The sequence below is a fragment of the Dendrobium catenatum genome, unplaced genomic scaffold, assembly GCF_001605985.2.
Source record: "Dendrobium catenatum unplaced genomic scaffold, ASM160598v2 fragScaff_scaffold_114, whole genome shotgun sequence".
NCBI lineage: Eukaryota > Viridiplantae > Streptophyta > Magnoliopsida > Asparagales > Orchidaceae > Dendrobium > Dendrobium catenatum.
Window position 1 is genome coordinate 1,937,937 of NW_021318576.1, and position 19,105 is coordinate 1,957,041.

Here is a 19,105-nt window from a genome sequence, read left to right on the forward strand (position 1 = left end):
ATATATAATTATACAAATATTAAATCTATATTGATGTTTTTTTTTTCGGGTCTCCATCTAGTGGGATAAATTATTGTTGTTGATGAGGATGTTTTCCTTCTGAAGGGATATGAAATTCACATTAAATTTGAATAAATATTTTCTCATTCAATTGGTAAGCGCGCAGAATTTCCATTTTCAAGTACACGTTTTTAAATTCAAAATTCTTTGTCAGAATTTTCTTCTGATTTAAATATCGCATATACATGGAATGGTTGAAACCAATTCCAAACTTGCAGCTATATTATAATTTGCTTTATTTAATTCTTTCATAGCTATCATTAACTTTGGATATTTTAAGAAAAGCTAGGCAGCGACAATACCATTTTTTATTCTTCTAGCTTTAATAATTTTCCTTATTAGCTCAATGTATTATTGCTTTCCGTTTTAAGAGCTCTTCAACAGAGGCGAAGAAAAATCTGGTAGAAGCCAAAGTGTGCTGAAGGTGTCGGTGATCAGAGTTCTCCTGAAACAAATATCGTCAAATCTTTGTAAGTTTTTTAATCTTGTTTGAATGATCGTCTTCGTTCTAAGATCAAAATATTTCCTTAATTTTTTTTTTTTAATTTTTGGTACCTAAATTGTTACATCAACGTAGTAATATTTGTTTTTTTTTTTTTTACATTTGAAGGCTTCAAACGATTTTGTTTTTGCTTCTTAATGCAGCTTTTTTAATAAATACTTTTACTAAAAAATTATTTTAAGAAACAATAAAAAAATCGTCCCAAATGAAATGAAGTGAAAACCTTTGTAAAGATTTTATGTGTGCTGTTTCATGTTAGTTTTTTTTTTTTTGCATACTTTTTAAAATTTAGATCTACTTACTTTTTTTTTACAAATAAAGCTTTTTAGTTTTACAATCATGTAAATTTTTATGAGTTTAAGTAATTTCTGGAAAAATATTAATTTGATCTGCCACACAATTCAAAGTTTATAAGCTGGCTCTGCTAATTTTCTTTAATTTAGCTATGTGGAATAGTTGATTAGGTAGTTTTTTGAATTTTATAAAACCGCCCTTTTTAGTCATTCGATAAAAATAGTAGTTTTCTTAGGGTTTTTTATAGACAAATTGAAATGGAAGGAAATTGCATACTGACATTTTATTGGCTGCTGAGAAATTTGTTAATAAGAAATTTTTTATCAAAATTAGTTAGAATGAAATTGAAAAAATATTGAATTATTTTAAAATGAATATAATATATAAATAATTAATTTATATAATACTCACCTTAAAATAAATTTAATGAAATTAAAACCTGAAAAATTAAATAAATCTGAATATCCTACCCACTTGTTTTAGCTGATGAAAATCTACGAATAATAAGTTTATTTTTAAAAATATTTAATTTTGTTTTATTTTCTTTATTTTTAATTCTTAAATATTATTTTAATGAATGATTATAACTTATAGCTCATTTGAAAAGTTTTATAGAGTTACGTTAAATGCACCACGCAATAAAAATTATTAGTTTGTATAGTTTTTTGTGATCCAATAAATATTAAAAAAATATATCTAATATTTATAATAGAAATATATATTTATTATTTTTTATTATATTATATTATAATATTCTGAGATATTTAATTAAATAAAAACATTACAAATCTAAATTTTCAATGAGGGTTATGGTTGTAATAAGGATAGATTTCCGGATTAATGTGCTAATATTTTCAGCTATTCTCGAGAAAGATAACTGCAAGAAACGATCAACTTTGTCTGCGTGTAGCGGTGGTCTTTTACATCACGTATCCACACACTCTCTCTCTAGGCTACAGAAATGTTTTCCTTCATGCTTCTCCTCGTCTATAAGAACGGGGCCAGATCCCGATTCGCATCCAATGTGTTCGATGAATTGACCTCTCGATCTCTATGCCTTCACTATCACCGAGTGAGACGAAAGTCTTTTGCTGTATATTTTGATCCCTGATCTTCGGAATTAGGCAAGATCGACGATTTTTACTGTTAGAGTCAGTTTTCTCGTTTCCTTGCCTCAATTGTGGATCTCCTGGTACGTTTTTGTTGGGGTTTTCTTAATGTTCTTTACTTTTGAGGATGGAGAGTGCGTGATTCACTGTATTTCGAGGAATGCCAATTTTGGTTAAGTTGAGGCTGTACTTTGTTTTATGTTGTTGATTGCCAAATTAGATTTATAGCTGAATTAGTAGTAATGTTCTGACGGTTTATGTATGGAACGGGAATATTGTGGAGAGGAAAGCTTGTGTTCTAGTTAGATTTACGTTTCCCTTCAGCTTCTGATCACTTTATCGGCCTCTTCTCTGACTTCTGAGTTGAGTTGTGGATCTCGTTTAGGGTTTTGGTATTCCTACGTTCGCTAGAGACCGGTGCAATTGGTTGTAAAAGTGGCCAGTTTATGATTAAGCAAACGGCAGCGTTGCCTCGATTTTGAAGAAAGAACATCAAAGTGGAAAAGGGCATTAGAGTTTGTTGAAAATATTTGGAAAATCAAAATTTTTTTTGTAGATTAAAAAAAAATTTACATGAAATGATAAATTGAGATCTTCAAATATAAGACAGTTGTAGAACCTTTATTGGTGTAAAGCAAATTTAAATAATTTGAGAAACACAGAAAAGCCTATAGATTGTGTCTCTACCATAAGTGCAAAAGTGACCCTTTCGTGCAGTATTCCTTGCGATTGTTGTCAGACCTTGAGTTCAGAAGACAATACACACTAGAATTATAGGGCGTGATGAAGATTAATCTCAACTCATGAATTAGACCTCAAAAGTTAGAATGAACGTAAAAAATTCTTTATAAATACTTGTAAATAAAACACGGCTAATTGAACCAGTGAAATTGGTGAATTGAACCAGTGGAGGAAGCCATGCTGGTAAGTTTTTTATCGATATCATTAGAGTATAGGGAGGAGGGTGTGGCGACAAAGTGGATGAAGACGGGAGTCAAGAGGTAGCAATTGAGGTTCTGAGGCTTCATTACAACAAGCCCTTGTATGTTAGAGAGGAATGGGGGTGTTAGGGGAGGCATTATGTGAAGGGAGATGGAAATGCCCTTGGCGTTATGAGGGATAAATGAAGAATGTGAAAGATGAAAGAAAAGGGTGATATTAAAATTATGATTGGATGATAAAAGACTCAGAAGGGTGGTGAAGTAAATTATATATTCAAGCTTCAAGGACCTATAAAGGGAAAAAATATTTGTTCTATGTGTTGTAGATTCGAAACTTACTTGACGGACCTTCTGCAAAATATCTTTGTTTGATTCCCTTTGTGAAGGACCTTCAGTAATTTTTTCCTTTTGATTTTAGCATTCCAATTAATGGCATACCTTTTGGTCCCATTGTTGTGGAAACTGCCATAGTTAAAGCTATAAAATGGTAATAAACATGATTGTGCTACTTGCCCTTTTTTGTTTGGTATATTCAAACCTGAAGTTCAAAGTTCATTTGATATTGAACAGGTTTTTTATATGGCTTAGAATAGAAATCGTAGCAACAGCTGTGTCTATTATTCTTGTCAATGTATCTTGATGCAAGAATCTTTGTTTTCTATCTATTGATTGTAGTATCTGTACGTTTTCTGATATAGGTAACCAATAAATAACATATTTCAAGCAACTTTGGTTTTCCTTTGATCCTGTGGCTATTATGGTTGATGCAATACATGATGAGCTGCCTGCTAGAGCACAAAATGCTGAGCCTCTTCGACGACTAGAGATACTTGTTTATGGTGCCGGTCATATGTTAAATGACATAACGTCGGCTTGTTGGTTTACATATCTGTTATTGTTCTTGACCGACTTAGGACTAAGTCCAAGGTACACATTTCTCTTATGGATTATAATTATGTAATTGTAAGAAATATATGATAGTAGTTAACCATCTGTTGTCATCTAAATGCGAATTATTTTTTCTATTTCTGCATCATATGGAAGTTGGGAAAATTTTACTTTTTTAATGGGCAGTTAGAGCCTTACCTACTTTAACTATGTTAGCCACAGCCACATAAAAATTACAATCTTGCAGTGGATTTATTCTGACCCAATTCTTCGTTAAATAGCTGTTACTGAAGAATGGTTAAATAATTTTGTACTTTTAGTTAGAATTATTATCATGTTACTGCTCTAACATGCAATTTTGAAGTACAAAATACCGTCTTGATGGCTTTGTCCACCCTTGGTTCTGTAAACAGGCCATCATCTGTGCTTTTTGAAAAACTCTTATTTCAAACGTCTGTTTTTCCAATTCTGCATCGTATTGTTACCTACGATGTTTTGTTTTCTGCTAATTACAGGAAGTAAATTTTGGTCTATGTTTTTATAATCCTAGTGGATGCCTTCGTTTTGCATGCTTCTCTTTTAATCATTATAACTTTGATCCAGTATTCTCTCCTTATAAGACAGGGAGACAAAGTTGCTGCAAACCTTTCACTGGCTAGTTCTGAATCTGATTATTTGAGTGATTTTTTTAAGTTAGGTTATTAAGGCTTCAACTGAACCACCAGGATGTTAGTAAGAAGCCTTTTCTGTTTTTACTGTAAGCACGGAAGGCAATCAATGTTGCTTTTTTCAAAGCTACTAACCTGTGTCTACTAAAATCAAGGTTCCTTTTTCAAAGCTGCTAACTTATGTGTACTAAAATCTTGCGCCATTATTTTGTTTCTTAACTGTTCATTATCCATTCTTTCTTATGGGAAAGCTTATTTTGTGGTGCTAAGAATTAATTTGTCACCAGCATTTGAATTCATGACTTTGTAGTTAATTACAATGCTAAAGCTCGACCTTGATTTAATTACATCCCCATTGAAGTTCAATGGCCTTTCTTTACCTCTTCCTCATCTTGAATAATGAATATAGCCAAGCTTTCTCTCAAGATCTACGTTTGAGTTCATAGGCTACTTGATTACACCTGCTCATACTTTAGAACAATTAGTTCGAATATACATGTGGATGTTGTGTTTAGACTCCTCACAATTAACATGGGTCAACTAGCCAGGGAACTATAAATTAGCTCTTGTAATGTATGTAAAAGGTTCTTAAAATAACTAAAATCAATACCTAAGGGGCTACTTGGCCCTGTAAAGAAGCGCATTGCAGTTTAGAATGTTTGCAAATTGAATGTGGCTAATTTAGACACATTCACTTTAAATTAAAAAGCTTCAAGGTGTGCATCCACTTTTCATCTAATGAAATGGTTGAAAGATACGTCTTAAGCTTTTCCTCATGTTCTTTGCTTGAATTTTTGAACCTACAAACAGCCCAAAGTCAAATTTCCATGAAATTCTGCAGTAAAAGATTCAAGTTACCACGATATATGAGGTCATAATCCATATACAACAATTCCTAATCCAAAAAGTTGCAAGTTTATTCAAGATGAAATGCATTACCTCCTGCATCCATTACTGTGTTAGATAACTAATTTGATCAAAATAACTTGATCCTTGTAAATCCATACTTGGTAGCAATAAGTTTTTGTACAACACCTCTCGGACACCAGAATGCCTGTAGTCTCCTAATACAGTTTACACTCTCTTCTTAACTAGGAAGTTTGCAAGAAATTTTTTCAATGCCTATGTTATTTAATATAGTTTATTCCTGTTGCAATTTTCCTTGGTAGCATCCTCTCCCATTTAATGTTTAGTGGTTATCATTAAGAATGTTTTGAATACCACATTTTTGCAGGGATGCTGCTATTGTAATGCTTTCTGGTCAGGTGGCTGATGCTTTCACAACTATTTTTGCTGGAGAGTTGGTAGGATCTCTTGTCCTCATATATTATTTTATGCATTGCATGCATCATAATATGGAAGCATTTTTTTGTAACTTAGGTTTTATTTGGGACGACTTTTTTGTTGCTTCTTAAAGCAACTTCTTAGTATAAAAACTAAAAATTTTCCATTAAAAAGTTGCTTTAAGAAGCAGAAAGAAAGTCGTCCCAAACGAAGCCTTAGTCTTTTGTTTACAACTTTCGACTGCTGCTTTCACTCCTGATGCTGTTGTTCCAACTGTTTTAAAGAACGTTGGACATGAGAATCTAATATTGAATAGAAATTCATTAACGGTCATTTTATATGTTAAAGGACAAGTCAAAGTTAGTTTTGCATATAGAAGGAATTTCACCTTTTGGTATCCTTATTTACCAGCGTCAATTAAAATGCAGATCATAGGCCTAAATGTTAATCTCTTAGCTAGCATGCTGAGATTCTGATTAAATAAGATGCAGTGAATAAATTGTGGGCTCCAAAAATTTGGCTCCGGTCTCCATAGTGAATTTTACAACTGATTTTTTACTTTTTAGATTTTCCACGTAAAAAATTCTCTAGTGTCTCTAGTTTTATCTATTCGTGATGAATCTTTGTATATTGTTAAGATGTTAAACTCGCATTTTATCGACTCAAAATTTCTAGCTCATAACAATAATAATTATCTATGATTAAATTCAAACTTGTTATAACGCATGCGATCGTAATTAATATAAATAATATTTCAATTGTGATAGCATATCAGTTAATCATCGATTAATACTTTATTAAATTTATTAAATTATGATTTGTAATAAGTCAAATTAAATAAAATAGTATTAAATTTTAAAAATTAATTTGCGTAATTTTAAATCCTTTTTATTATTCAATATTAATTATTAAAATTACTTTTAGAAAAATATGTATTTAGCATTTCGCCTGACTCCTTACGGCGCCTAACCGAAACCGTCGACCGAAAAGCAGTGAAGCGGTGACGACGGGGAACTACGACGGGAGCTCTCGAAGAAGAAATGGCGACGAAACCCTCGAGGACGCCAATGCGGCTACCCAAAGGGCCAGAGACCTCGAAGAAAGGGAGGAATCGACGAATGCTCGCTGGCGAAGGCAAGATTCCCGCATTTTAATTTGTGTAAATACCGCAAATCCACAGAACTACCGGATTGATTAAATGTCGATCTAATAAAATCCCCTTCAAAAAACAGAAAATCACCATTCCCGCCCCTCTTTGCCGTTACGCCCTCGACGAGTGAAATCACGCACACACCCTGGCGAGCTCATTCCCTCCCTCTCGATATCTCATTCATTCTCTCGGTCTCCCTCACTCACGCTCTCTCCGGTCCTCCCATGCTCGACCCAGCCCGCCTCCCCATGCTAGACCGAGCGCTGCCGCTGAATCGCCGATCCTGCCGTTATCTCCTCCGTTTTCTCCTGTCTCCCGCTCTCTTTCTCCTATTTCTCTGTTTCTCACGCTCGCTCTCTCTTCCTTTCTCTTTTTCAATCTCGTTCTCTTTCTCTTACTCTCTCTATGTACCACTTTCTCTCTCTATCTCTCCCCTCCCTCTCTAAAAAACGAGAAATCGAAAAAAAGAAAAGGAAGCAAGGAAATAAAAAGAAGGAAAGAAAAAAAAAGATTTTTTATGTGTTGGCCTTGTCATCTCCGTAAATGCTTAAAACTCTCAAAATCAACATTGCGATGTGTATGGCGTGATGAGCGGAACATATGCCTGCTATTTTTAGTGTGGTAGATGACACCCGTAGGCTGCGCTCGCTATGAGCAAATAATTGTGTTTTTCCAATGCGGTGGAAAACTAATGTGAATTTTAAAATAAGTACATGAAGATCTATGCTCCTTTTTTTAAGTGTAGTGGAATAGAAGACCCTTAGGTCATTATGTCTCATGACACTGATCATACATACGTTTTTTAAGCTAATATGTATGCAATAAATCGACATTAGTGCAAAAGATTACCAACTTTGTTACCCACCATTTCCATTAAAATTGACAATCGATGCATGCCCTCACTTTTAAGGTTGATGACTTTGACTCCTGATGTTAACACTGATATTTATATTGGATTTTTTGGTTTTTGATATTCTCTCTACAAAAGAGAACAAACAAATAGACCTCAAATGAACCTTTGAAGATAAATCCTATGTTATAAGGCTCTTTTAGCTTTCTCCATGAAAAGGGTAGGCCAAATCTGAAGTGTTTTGAGGTTTAAAATACTTATCTATACTAGTTCTGACAGGAAATGCATTCTGAACTTGTTGGAATGAAGAAGGATTCATAGCTGAGTTAAACATTTAAAATGAGGCAATTTCTACTCATGCACTTCTCAACTTCATATTATTTTATGGTACAAGTCAAAAGCATGAGTAAAGTTGAGGCAAGGATTTTCATATTTATGGGTTTAGCTAATGTATTTCTTACGACTTTAATGTTCAACTCATGATCAGTTATGGCAACTCGTTGATAACATATCTCTGCTTTATTTTTTTCTACGCTTTTTTTTTCTTATTCTGGTACCAGAATGATGATACCATGATTATAATGTTGATCATTTTATAGTACTATCAATTGGATTGGAGTTCTTGGGATGGTTTGGAACTTCTAACTACGTTTGTCTACTTGTCCAAACTAATACACCCTGTTTTTGTTAGATTGACCGATTTGGACACTTCAAGAAATGGCATGCTGGGGGATCAATTTTGGTTGCAATTTCATTCTCTTCTGTGTTTGGTGGCTGCCTTCCTTGCAAAATTATTGGGAAAAATTCATCCACATTACAGACAATTGGCTATAGCTTATTTGCCGCAATTTTTAATGTGGGCTGGGCAGTTACCCAAGTTTCACACATGTAACATTCACCTCAATATTGCATTGTAATATTTGTAGTCTAGAGGCTTACATTTTCTCATTCACATTACTATGTTTATTGCTGTTTCTATTGCAGGTCAATGGTGAATTGCATTACTTTGAATCCAACAAGTAGAGTTGCCCTCAATAGCTGTCGTAATGCTTTCACTATGGTGATGTAATCTTCACTTGTATGAATGACATATGCCTCCCTCTTCATACTTGGATTTCTTGTTTCTAATGATGTTTTTGAATAGGTTGCCAATCTCAGCTTATATGCCTTCGCTTTAGTAGTTTTTAGTGTATATAATGCTAAGGCATATGATGGCATCAAACTTGAGGTATCTTTGTCTGTTTTGCAGATATGTGCATTGTTATTCTGTTGTGTGTTGTGTCACTTATTTAATCACTTTTCGATTTAATGTACAGTATCGCTGGATAGCCTACATGTCAATTTTCATGGGTTGCTGTTTTGTGGTTGTTTTTCTCATTGGAACCAAAGAACCAGCGTAAGAGGATGTTTTAAGGCGTTATTTTGTTCAAAATCCTATAAGCTTAATGGGATCATGACGTGGAACATTAATCTAGTGTTTTTCCTTTTAGTAGATCGACTTTTGCTTAAGCATCTTCTTAGGGCACTTGTTGGGTTATTTTTTTTCTTGTAGGCTGAAGCAGCGAAGGCATTCCGAAAGTTTTTCTAAAATATCCTGGAACTATTGGTTCAAGAAGGCCCTTTACTATCAAGTTGCTATCGTATATGTTCTTACGAGATTAATAACAAATGTCTCACAGGTGGGATCCCTAATTATTTCTTAGAAAGCGATGGTTAAGTTTACAATATGAATTTGGTAGAGCAAACTTATTATTTTGGCATGAAACTAGTAACAAATTTCTTATAGGTTAGTCCACTCATTTTGTTATGAATGAGATGAACTACTATGGTTGCTTTTTGAAATGGCACTGGAAACTTATTATAACGTTATTTTTTTTCCAATTTATGGGGCTCTTTTATCTTATAATTTATGACACCACAGTACTCATTTAATTAAAAAATGTTTTTGATTGTTTCTAATGAAGATCAACTTTGTAATATTCTTAGGCATCCGTTGTTAATATGAACTCAAAAATGCTCTTGCCAAATGTGAATGGACAACGGCTGTTTAACAAAGATACAGGCCTTTTTCTGTTGTAATTGCTTATCAAGTCATGAGGATATGTCCGGCAGCTCAAATATATGATAACATGTAAAATTTGAAAGAAAATCTGTTTTGAGGTATTGGGAAAATGAGTGTGGGAATGTATTTATTATTTGCTTGTTCATTTTTGCAAAATTAGTGTAGAATGGACTATGGAGTTCTTATTTGTAGTTCTTTTGCTCTGCCATCTAAACGATAGTTATTTTGTTTGATGGGTATTCTGGTTGAGAAAGGTTTGGAAATATCTTGGGTGTCAATTTCTTTCACTAAATTTCATTAGATCAAAGATTATATTTCTAAAAGTTGTACAAAAAAAGATTTACTAACAGATACTGCACTCAACAAGAATATATGAGGTTTCATAAAGTTGGCCCTATATAGTTAGGATAATGCTAACTAATGTTGATAATAATGATTCTTAAAAGCATTGTTGGTGTTATTAGGTTTAACTCATACATATCTCAACGCCATTTTTAATAAAACAATTAAGAGTACTGTATAATTAATAGTTCGCGTCTTTCATATTAGTTAAAGGTCTATCCTTAGCTACATAAAAAGTAGGAGAGAGCATTGAAATTCTGACAATGTATTTTCCTTGATCAGGCACTACTTGCATTCTATGTTATTGACGATCTGGGTATGCCTCAATCCTCCAAAGCTTTGGTAAGTCCTTCAATCTTCGTTATTTCATTTTTTGTTTGACTGACTCGGTAGTATAACAAGAAACGGCCACCACTACGATGACTTAAAATCTTATTAAAAAACTTTCTTGACCACTCAACTTACAGTTATGCATTATAGGATGATAACTAGAAAAGGGAAATGCCAGACCTTTACCAACAATTTGGAGTTGTTTTTTTTCTGAATTTTTTGTTTCATTTTTCCATGCTTTAGTGGATTATGATGAAGTGGTATCTAAATAATATTGAATAAAAAAATTAATAAAAATGTTTTGGTGGCTATTCAATTTGGAATTATATATGCTCTATATCGCTTACCAAAGTTATTTATAATGATATTGTAAAAGTTAATGGATGAGGGATTGAGGGGTGGTTGGAAGAGTCTAGATGTTTAGAAACTGTTTCTTCCTCATTCCTGCTTTTCTCATATTTTCCTAATTCTGTTGCTCATAATAGTAAATTAAGAAACCTTACAGTAGTTAGTTAATTGTTGGTACAAATATTAACTTATTTCTATTTAGGTTTTCATCTGATTAGACATATGGATCTTTTGCTGTTAAGTTTAATATTTTAACATGCTGCTAGACTTGCTAGTTGCTTCTTTATAGAATTTCACAACATTTGAATCAGTGTTGCGCCTTGCATGCTCAAATGATGGTTAGTCTATCCTTGAATTATAAAAATTACTTGAGAATTTCATTCTTTTTGACAGCATGTGCCGCCCCCCCCCCCCCTTTGGTGCCCCCCCCCCCCCCCCCCCCCCACTAGTTAGCGTATATTAGACAGATTTTCACACCGTTGTCTTTGAAGATTATATGTGTAATTTTTGACTAACCCATTCAGGTACCTGCCATTATCTACATTAGCAGCTTCATTGTATCAGTCATTCTCCAGGTTACTGATACGTTGTCAAACTTTATCTTTTGTTCTTCTTCTTTTTTTCCGAATGACAATGACATGTATGCCTACTTATAGGAGATCAGCTGGACCAGTTCACGACTTAAGGTCTCCTATACAAGTGGAGCCATTCTGTGGATATTGTCTGGCTCTGGAATCTTTGTTCTTCCAAGCAGTCTTCATAGCTCCATGTATATTTTCTCGGTTATCATTGGCATTGCTAATGCTTTAATGATGGTATAATGCTCTTCATACTATTTTTATCTCAGTAACTTGTTCATTATGCTTGAGCTATCAAACTAACTGATAGTGAACTTGGTATTTGATAGATCTTCTGAAGTGCAGAAAAAACTTAGGGACACTGTACTTTCTTCCAAAATTTTGGTTGCTTTGCTTGCTGATATTTTTTGCATCGTCAGTATAAAATTGGACAATCCCTCTTTTTTAAGAAAAAGGGAAATATAATTTATTAATATTTCACAAACAGGGTACCACAAGTTCCATAATGTTCTTATTTTGTTTTGGGCGTCTTAGTTGAATCCGAATAGAACTCATGCCGTGTGCTGTTTCATATGAAACCTATGCTTCTGAGATCAATTAGGCATAATGAGTCGCCTCTACTGCCTTTAAAACTGAAAATTTTCTACCCCAATCACTTTTTATATAAAACCAAGGATGCAAAAATAATTTTGATGCCTTGGTCACAGTTTAGACTATTTTATTATCTCTCTTATCCCAAAATTGATTGTTATAATTAATTTTATCATCACCTTGCAAGAGGCAACTAGCTTGATATTTTTATTGAACACAGGTTACAGGCATCAGCATGCAAAGCATGCTTATTGGGAAAGATCTTAATGGCTGTGGATTTGTTTGTGGTTCACTGAGTTTCATGGACAAACTGTCCTGCGGGCTTGCTTTGTATGCCCTTGAATCATACCAAGGTGGGTACTTTGTCAATAAATAATGAAAGTTTACTGCTTATTGTTTTTTAGTCATTTTCTAAAAATCATATATGCTTTCGATTTCAACAATCATGGTGATTTAAATGTGCTTATGTGCGTATACATGTTTGCATTGTATATCAATATATATGGGGAGGGGATGAACTTTTCTCCAGCACTGCTATATCCCACCCATTCAATTCTTGATGCTTTAACCTTCAAGCTTTCCTCATCTTCAACATCATTAACTAGATTTAATGCATTTTTTAAGATCATGGGATTATTTAATGAACATTTTCTTAGCTTTTTGATGGATGTTTTTGATCTCTTGATATGAAAATAATTGAGAAAAGGCACATACAATAAATTTGCGGAGAAATAAAGAAATGGGGGAAGAAAACGAGACAAGGGAGGTGAAGGAGGCCTTAATAACTAACAATAATTTTATTAAAACATTAAATCAGTCAAGTTCCACACTTCAAGAGTCATTATCCCTTGACTTTCCTGACGCTGCATTAACTATGAAGAAAAAGGATGAATTTTAAATACATATTGATGAATTATTTAAATTATTTGGAGCATGTCAAAGCCAAAATGGTACGCGCTTATAAATTAATATGGAAGAGAATTCTAGTGATCATATTTTTCTCGCATCATTTAATCTGGGTAGAAAGAAACTACTTTTCGAATAGTTGGATGATAACCATGATGGCGGTGGTGACAAAATAGGCTCATGCAAAGCTCTAAGAACATGTAGAAGTATGTAGGCTGGTGGTCGTGGACCCGTGGTTGATATCATCATGAATGATCAGTGTGATTTTTAGTGATAGAACAATCTATAAATGATTTCGGTAGTTCTAGAGTTGGACGCCAACACATAATGAATTAAATGAGCTAGAATCCCAGTAACTTCTTGACTGTGATATAGGCGGTGGTGTAATGTCATTATATGAATGATGAAGCCAAAGTAATATGGGTAATTGAGAAGCATCCCATAAACTAGTTTCAATCATTGGCGAGGAATCTAGATTTTACTAAATTATGTTATTGTATAAGAGCATTAATAGAAGGTGATTGAGTAGCATCCCATACAATGGTATCAGTCAATGGCGAGGAATTTAGATCTCAGTAAATTATGTTATTGTATAAGAGCATCACTAGTAGGTAGTTGAGTGGCATCCCATACAATAGTCTCAATCATTGTTGAGGAATCTACATCTTACTAAATTATATTATTGTATAAGAGCATCAAAACGACATTATAATGATGAAACGAATATCTATATTTGTGGAGATTGTGAAGCAGTAAAAGTGATTTAAGGATCCTTAAACTTGATTAAAATTTTGATATCTAGCGCAGTCTCTTGCATAAGTTCTTGCTCAAGCTTACCATCATTATCTGCTGCAGATGAAGAAGCTATGAAGTTATAAGAACATGATAGGGAAAGTTTCTCTATACATTTAAGAAAATAAATAAAGATGAAAATATAATCAAACAAATATTAAACAAGTGTAGTATTAATGGTCTATATTTCTCTAACAATGATGATAAATCAAATTCTAATTGACGGTATAAGATTGGGTAGGAGAGAGAGATCCCATCCTAATCATAGGAGCTCGTCATATAGATGTGAAATTTTCACTTTTCATATGAATTGTATTTTATATCATAGAGATTTTAAAATAAGAACCAACACCAATGATCTTGATATATCACTCCATGTATTTCTCTCTCTCTCTCTCTCTCTCTCTCTCTCTCTCTTTATATATACACTCACTCTCGTCCTCTTTCTTCCAACTCTCTCACCCTGTGTCTCTCTCTCTATCTTTCTCTCATCCTCTCTCTCAGTCACACACTCTATCTCTCCCTTATTCCCTATCTCGCTATCTCTCTGCCTTCTATCAAATAGATATTATACTTCATTTCTCTATATTCCTGTGTCTCTCGCTTTCTCTCTTTTTCTCCCACTTTCTCTTCCTCTCCCACTCTCTATCTCTCTCTCACTCTCTATTCCTCCCTCTCTATATCTCCCTCTCTCTGGATCTCTCCCTCCTTTCCTCTATTTCTTCGTCTCTAATCTCTCTCTTTTTCATTTACTCTCTCTTTCTCTCACACTCTCACACACACTCTCTCTTTCTCATTCTCCCCCTATCTTTGTTGCCTCTCTCTATCGCTTTATAATTAAAGGTTTTCGTTTGAGTAGATCTAAAATCAAATACATGGAGTGCAATTTTAATAGTAATAGATCTAGTTGTGAGATTGTGACATTGGGTGATCAAGTCTTAAAAAGAGTTCACGTTTTAGATGTCTTAAGTCTATTGTTCAAAACAATGATGAAATAGATGGAGATATTATTAGTGCAATTCAAGTTGGACTGTTGAAGTGGAGGAATGCATCCAAACCGTTGTGTGATAGAAAAGCACCCTTCAAACTTAAGGAAAATTTTTATGAGATGGTAGTGAAACTTGCAATGCTTTATGGCTCAGAATGTTAGTCATTAAAGAGAAGCATAAATTCATAAAATTAAGTTAAGTGTTGCAGAGATGAGGATGCTCAAGTGGATGAGTGACTTTACACTTAGAGACAATGTGAAACGAGTATATACGTGAAACAGTTGGAGTAGCTCCAAAGGCAGAGAAGTTTAGAGAGAGTCGCCTTAGATAGTTTGGTCACATAAAATGTCGGCCTTCCGATGACCCAGTTATAAGAGTAGATGTATTAGATCTGGCCCATATATTAAGAAAGATAAAGGTTGCCCTAAAAAGATTTGATTGAAAGTATTACTGATCTTTTTGCAATGATCATCGTCCTTATCTGACAACCGAAATCAATGTGTTAGTTTTTCGTGACTGACATCTTTATATGATTTCGACCTATCTAAATTGCTAATATTTAGTATGAAAGTACGTAGATTTCATTTCACTTTATCTAATGATAATTTTTTTCTTGTGGTATTATAGATTCGGACCAAATTATGAGATCCTCTGCAGAAAATGGAGGCTTCTCTGTTACTAGGTATGGGCTGGGGCTCATTCCTTCTTTCTGTGCATTAATATCAGCATTGGTTACTTGCTCCATGGAACTGGAAGAAACCCATTCGGAACAATTAACCGAACCTCTCCTTGTCTAAATCCTCGATCTGGATCTGTTCTCATTAATTGTGATTCGATCAGCTAACTCATTTTGATTTAACCCAGCAATCAGATTGGAATAGCATTTGAGAAAGATATTGAAAATTGGTGATTTTCTGACGGGATTTAGGCTTCGTTTGGGACAGCTTTCTTAAGCAGCTTTTTAGTACAAAAATTTTAATTTTTGTATTATAAAATGGCTTTATGAAGCAGTAAAAAAACCGTCTCAAACGAAGCCTTAGCTTGTTCTAAGGAACAGTATTTTTTCTCACCCTCTTTCTATAGCATTCTTATTTTCATCGTTTCATGTTATAAACATGTCATCTATGTGTTTGTAATTGTACAGATAACACTTTATTCTAGCTTTAGTCAAGTAGAATTTGATATAGGATGTCTGTGATTTAAACATATAGCCTTATTATTAAACGTAATGTACTTATAAAATATCATGAAAATTAACACAATTCTTTCAATATTTCTATTGTTTCTATTGGATTTTAATGTTAATAAAAATAAAATTAGTTCTTAATATGTTCTTTTCCTTATTTGCTCAAAATTTTCATTATATTTATTTCTCTAATACTATACGTATTTCTTGATGTACTTAAAACATTAAAAAAATTTTTAATTCCTTTAATTATATAAATAAACAATCATTAATCAGTCTTATATGAACAAGCATTGAGGTTCTAATAGAGTAATTAATCGAGAAATTTATTTGGAAAAAAAAAAAGGTTCTAATAGAGTATACTAGTAAGTTTTCCAGAAAACAATCAAAGATCTCATTCTTTATGTAGGGAATATCTGCTCTTGTAGATCTCAGCCCTCATCATCAACAACCCATCGAGTCTACTTTCGTTATTTCTTATTCTTCTAGTTTCATATTAAAATATGGATTATAATGTGGGGATTTACATACATGTCACTCAAAATATTAAGAAATTATATATTTCAAAATTTTCTCTTGTAATTGATCCTTGTAAGATTTTACACGAAGATAGTCATCGTTGGATCTGATTAAGAGAGAGAGAGTGGTAGGTGCTATTAGCCGAACTAAGCCATACCATAATACCAATAAAATCATGCCTGTAGCTGGTTATGGATCTAGGCAATTAACTCTATAAATAGCGGTGTAAACTAACTGTGTATGATATGAAATAAGATTTCCTTTTTTGTCTTTCTATCTTCCTTCTTGATTGCTCTGGGCGTCCTCTCCTCTGGGCGGAACTCTTCTACATGGTATCAGATACGGTCTGATAATCCCGGTACCATGGATGCTTCGGCCACCTCCCAACCCTCTGAATGCACAGACATGGTAAACTCGGATTTTACCGAAATCTCCTCCTCTCTCAAATTCGTTCTTGGTAATCTCAAGAACTTCATTCAATCGCCTCTGTCTACCGAAAACTACTCGGTATGGCGATCACAAATACTCAAGATAACTTGCACAAATGGCTTCGACATGTTTCTTGATCCATCGCTTCCGACTCCAGCACAAACCATCACGAAATCGGACGGAGACACCGTCCAGAACCCAGCCTACGCCAAATGACTTCTTACAGATCAAAACTTAGCCGCTGCGATATGCGCCACGATTTCTTCCTCTATTCTTCCGTATGTCCTCAATCTTAAATCCACGTCGTCTATCTGGACTACTCTTGCTACCCGATTTCAATCTACAAACCGTTCTCGTGTCATCCAACTGAAAAACGAACTACATCACATTTCGCTCAAGAACTATACCATGATTCAATATCTTACGGATATTAAATCCATCGTAGATCAAATCGCCGTTGCCGGGTCAACCGTTGACACCGAGGATGTCATTCTTTACATCCTCAACGGTCTCCCAAGTTCTTACCAATCTTTCAAGACCTCGATTTGCACCATGCTCACCCCCGCTCAATCTGGATCAACTATACCCATGACTGATCAGCGAAGAGATACACATTGTGTCCGATGCAGCCCACACTGCTCCCGCCGATGACCCCCAACACACACGACTCGTGGCAGAGGAAGGAGAACAAGTGGAAGATCATCACAGTCAGTCCCGACAAACAAAGATGCCTCCAACAAGATCTCCATCATGTGTCAGATCTGCTTGAAAAGAGGCCACACCGCGACGGACTGTTGGCATCGCCTGAATCTGCAGTACACACCCAAACCCAATAGCAACCAAAATAGAGCTCTTCTTGCCGGACAATCACCTGCATACACTTACTGGTTTCTTGATTCGAGAGCTTCATCCCACATGATGAATTCTTTAGACAACCTGTCCATCTCAGCTCCTTATCGTGGCAATGACAACATCACCATTGGTGACGGGAGTTCGGTTAGCATAGAAAATTCAGGAAAGGGATTGCTACCGACTCCCTCTCGTAAGATTCTTCTATCTCACATACTGCATTCTCCCTCTCTAAAATACAACTTATTATCCATTTCCAAATTAACTCGTGACAACAATTTGGCAATAATATTTGATCCTAACGGTTTTTCCTTTAAGGATCACGACTCATCAAACTATTCAAGGCCCTTGCACTGAAGGCCTCTACAACATTCGGACTCCACCAGCCACTGCAACCAAGCTAGCATTACATACGAAGGCTCTCACCTCATCCCCATGGCATGACCGTCTGGGACATCCCAACCAGTGGACACTTGCTCGCATTGCTTCTTGCAATCCATAGCTTAAAATAGATTGTCATTTTGTTTATTGCAAATGGTGTAATACTGCTAAAAATCACAAACTATCTTTTAATACGACTCACTATAAGAAAAATGCTCCACTGGATTTGATTCATTCTGATGTGTGGGGGCCTGTTCCCACAGCTTCACACACCTGTTATTTGTAGTGCGTGATTTTTGTAAATGATTACACGCGTTTTACGTGATTGTTTCCTATGAGACATAAATCGGAAGTCTATAATATTATCACCTTGTTTAAAGCTAAAGCTGAAACCTCTACATCTCGTAAAATAAAATGTCTCCGCATTGATGGCGGCAGAGAATACATGAATGCATCGCTAGCAACCTTTCTTCAGAGTCACGACATAACACATCAAAGCTCTTGCCCTCACACACCGGAGCAAAATGGAGTGGCGGAGAGGAAACATCGTCATATTATTGAAACTACTCGCACCATCCTCCACCGGGCAGCCATTCCCTACACTTTCTAGACAGATGCTGTTCTCACCTTGGTCTATTTGATCAACCGCCTACCATCTCCCAACACAGATAACAAGTCTCCCTTCGTACTTCTTCACAGTACCAAACCAAACTACGATCTCCTACGCGCATTTGGATGTGAGTGCTTCCCGCTCATACCAGCAAGCTCTCGTAACAAACTTCAACCGACTACAACTAGCTGTGTCTTTCTCGGCTACTCAGATGTTTACAAGGGCTACAAGTGCTTCAACCCCCAAACCAACAAAATAGTCATGTCTCATCACGTAAATTTTAACGAGGCTTCTTATCCTTTTAATTCTAAAACTCAAACTACTACGCAGATGGATTCAGTGCCGCCTGGTCTACTTACTCCTATCTCGGTCTAGGCACCCTCAAAGCCAATGCAGCAACTCACCGAACATGGTACAAGCCAGGCTAGCAATCAGGAAAATTCTCAG

General features: G+C 34.9%; 1 protein-coding gene across 2 annotated transcripts; it reads left to right on the forward strand.

Moving 5' to 3' along the window:
• The first annotated feature begins 1,758 nt into the window (after positions 1-1,758).
• LOC110102172 (major facilitator superfamily domain-containing protein 12) lies at positions 1,759-15,888 on the forward strand. Of its 2 annotated transcripts, none has more exons than XR_002303784.2 (13): positions 1,759-2,048; positions 3,605-3,833; positions 5,697-5,766; positions 8,438-8,634; positions 8,731-8,806; positions 8,891-8,974; positions 9,063-9,142; positions 9,299-9,425; positions 10,433-10,492; positions 11,353-11,403; positions 11,485-11,597; positions 12,218-12,350; positions 15,312-15,445. XR_002303784.2 is itself a non-coding variant. In XM_020830372.2 (13 exons), exons 2-13 carry the CDS (start codon positions 3,664-3,666, stop codon positions 15,479-15,481), a joined length of 1,377 nt encoding a protein of 458 aa, XP_020686031.1. In that variant the 5' UTR covers positions 1,759-2,048; positions 3,605-3,663; the 3' UTR covers positions 15,482-15,888. The 2 variants fall into 2 exon arrangements, 1 of the variants encoding a protein (XP_020686031.1); XM_020830372.2 differs by having other exon boundaries at positions 11,485-11,643; positions 15,312-15,888.
• The last annotated feature ends 3,217 nt before the right edge of the window (positions 15,889-19,105 follow it).

Bases quoted from the DNA above. Each gene is read 5' to 3' on its own strand.
- LOC110102172 (XM_020830372.2), top strand. From the start codon at position 3,664: ATGGTTGATGCAATACATGATGAGCTGCCTGCTAGAGCACAAAATGCT. The intron at 8,975-9,062 runs GTATCTTTGTCT...TTTAATGTACAG, and splicing joins ATGATGGCATCAAACTTGAG to TATCGCTGGATAGCCTACAT. The intron at 9,143-9,298 runs GTAAGAGGATGT...TTTTTCTTGTAG, and splicing joins ATTGGAACCAAAGAACCAGC to GCTGAAGCAGCGAAGGCATT.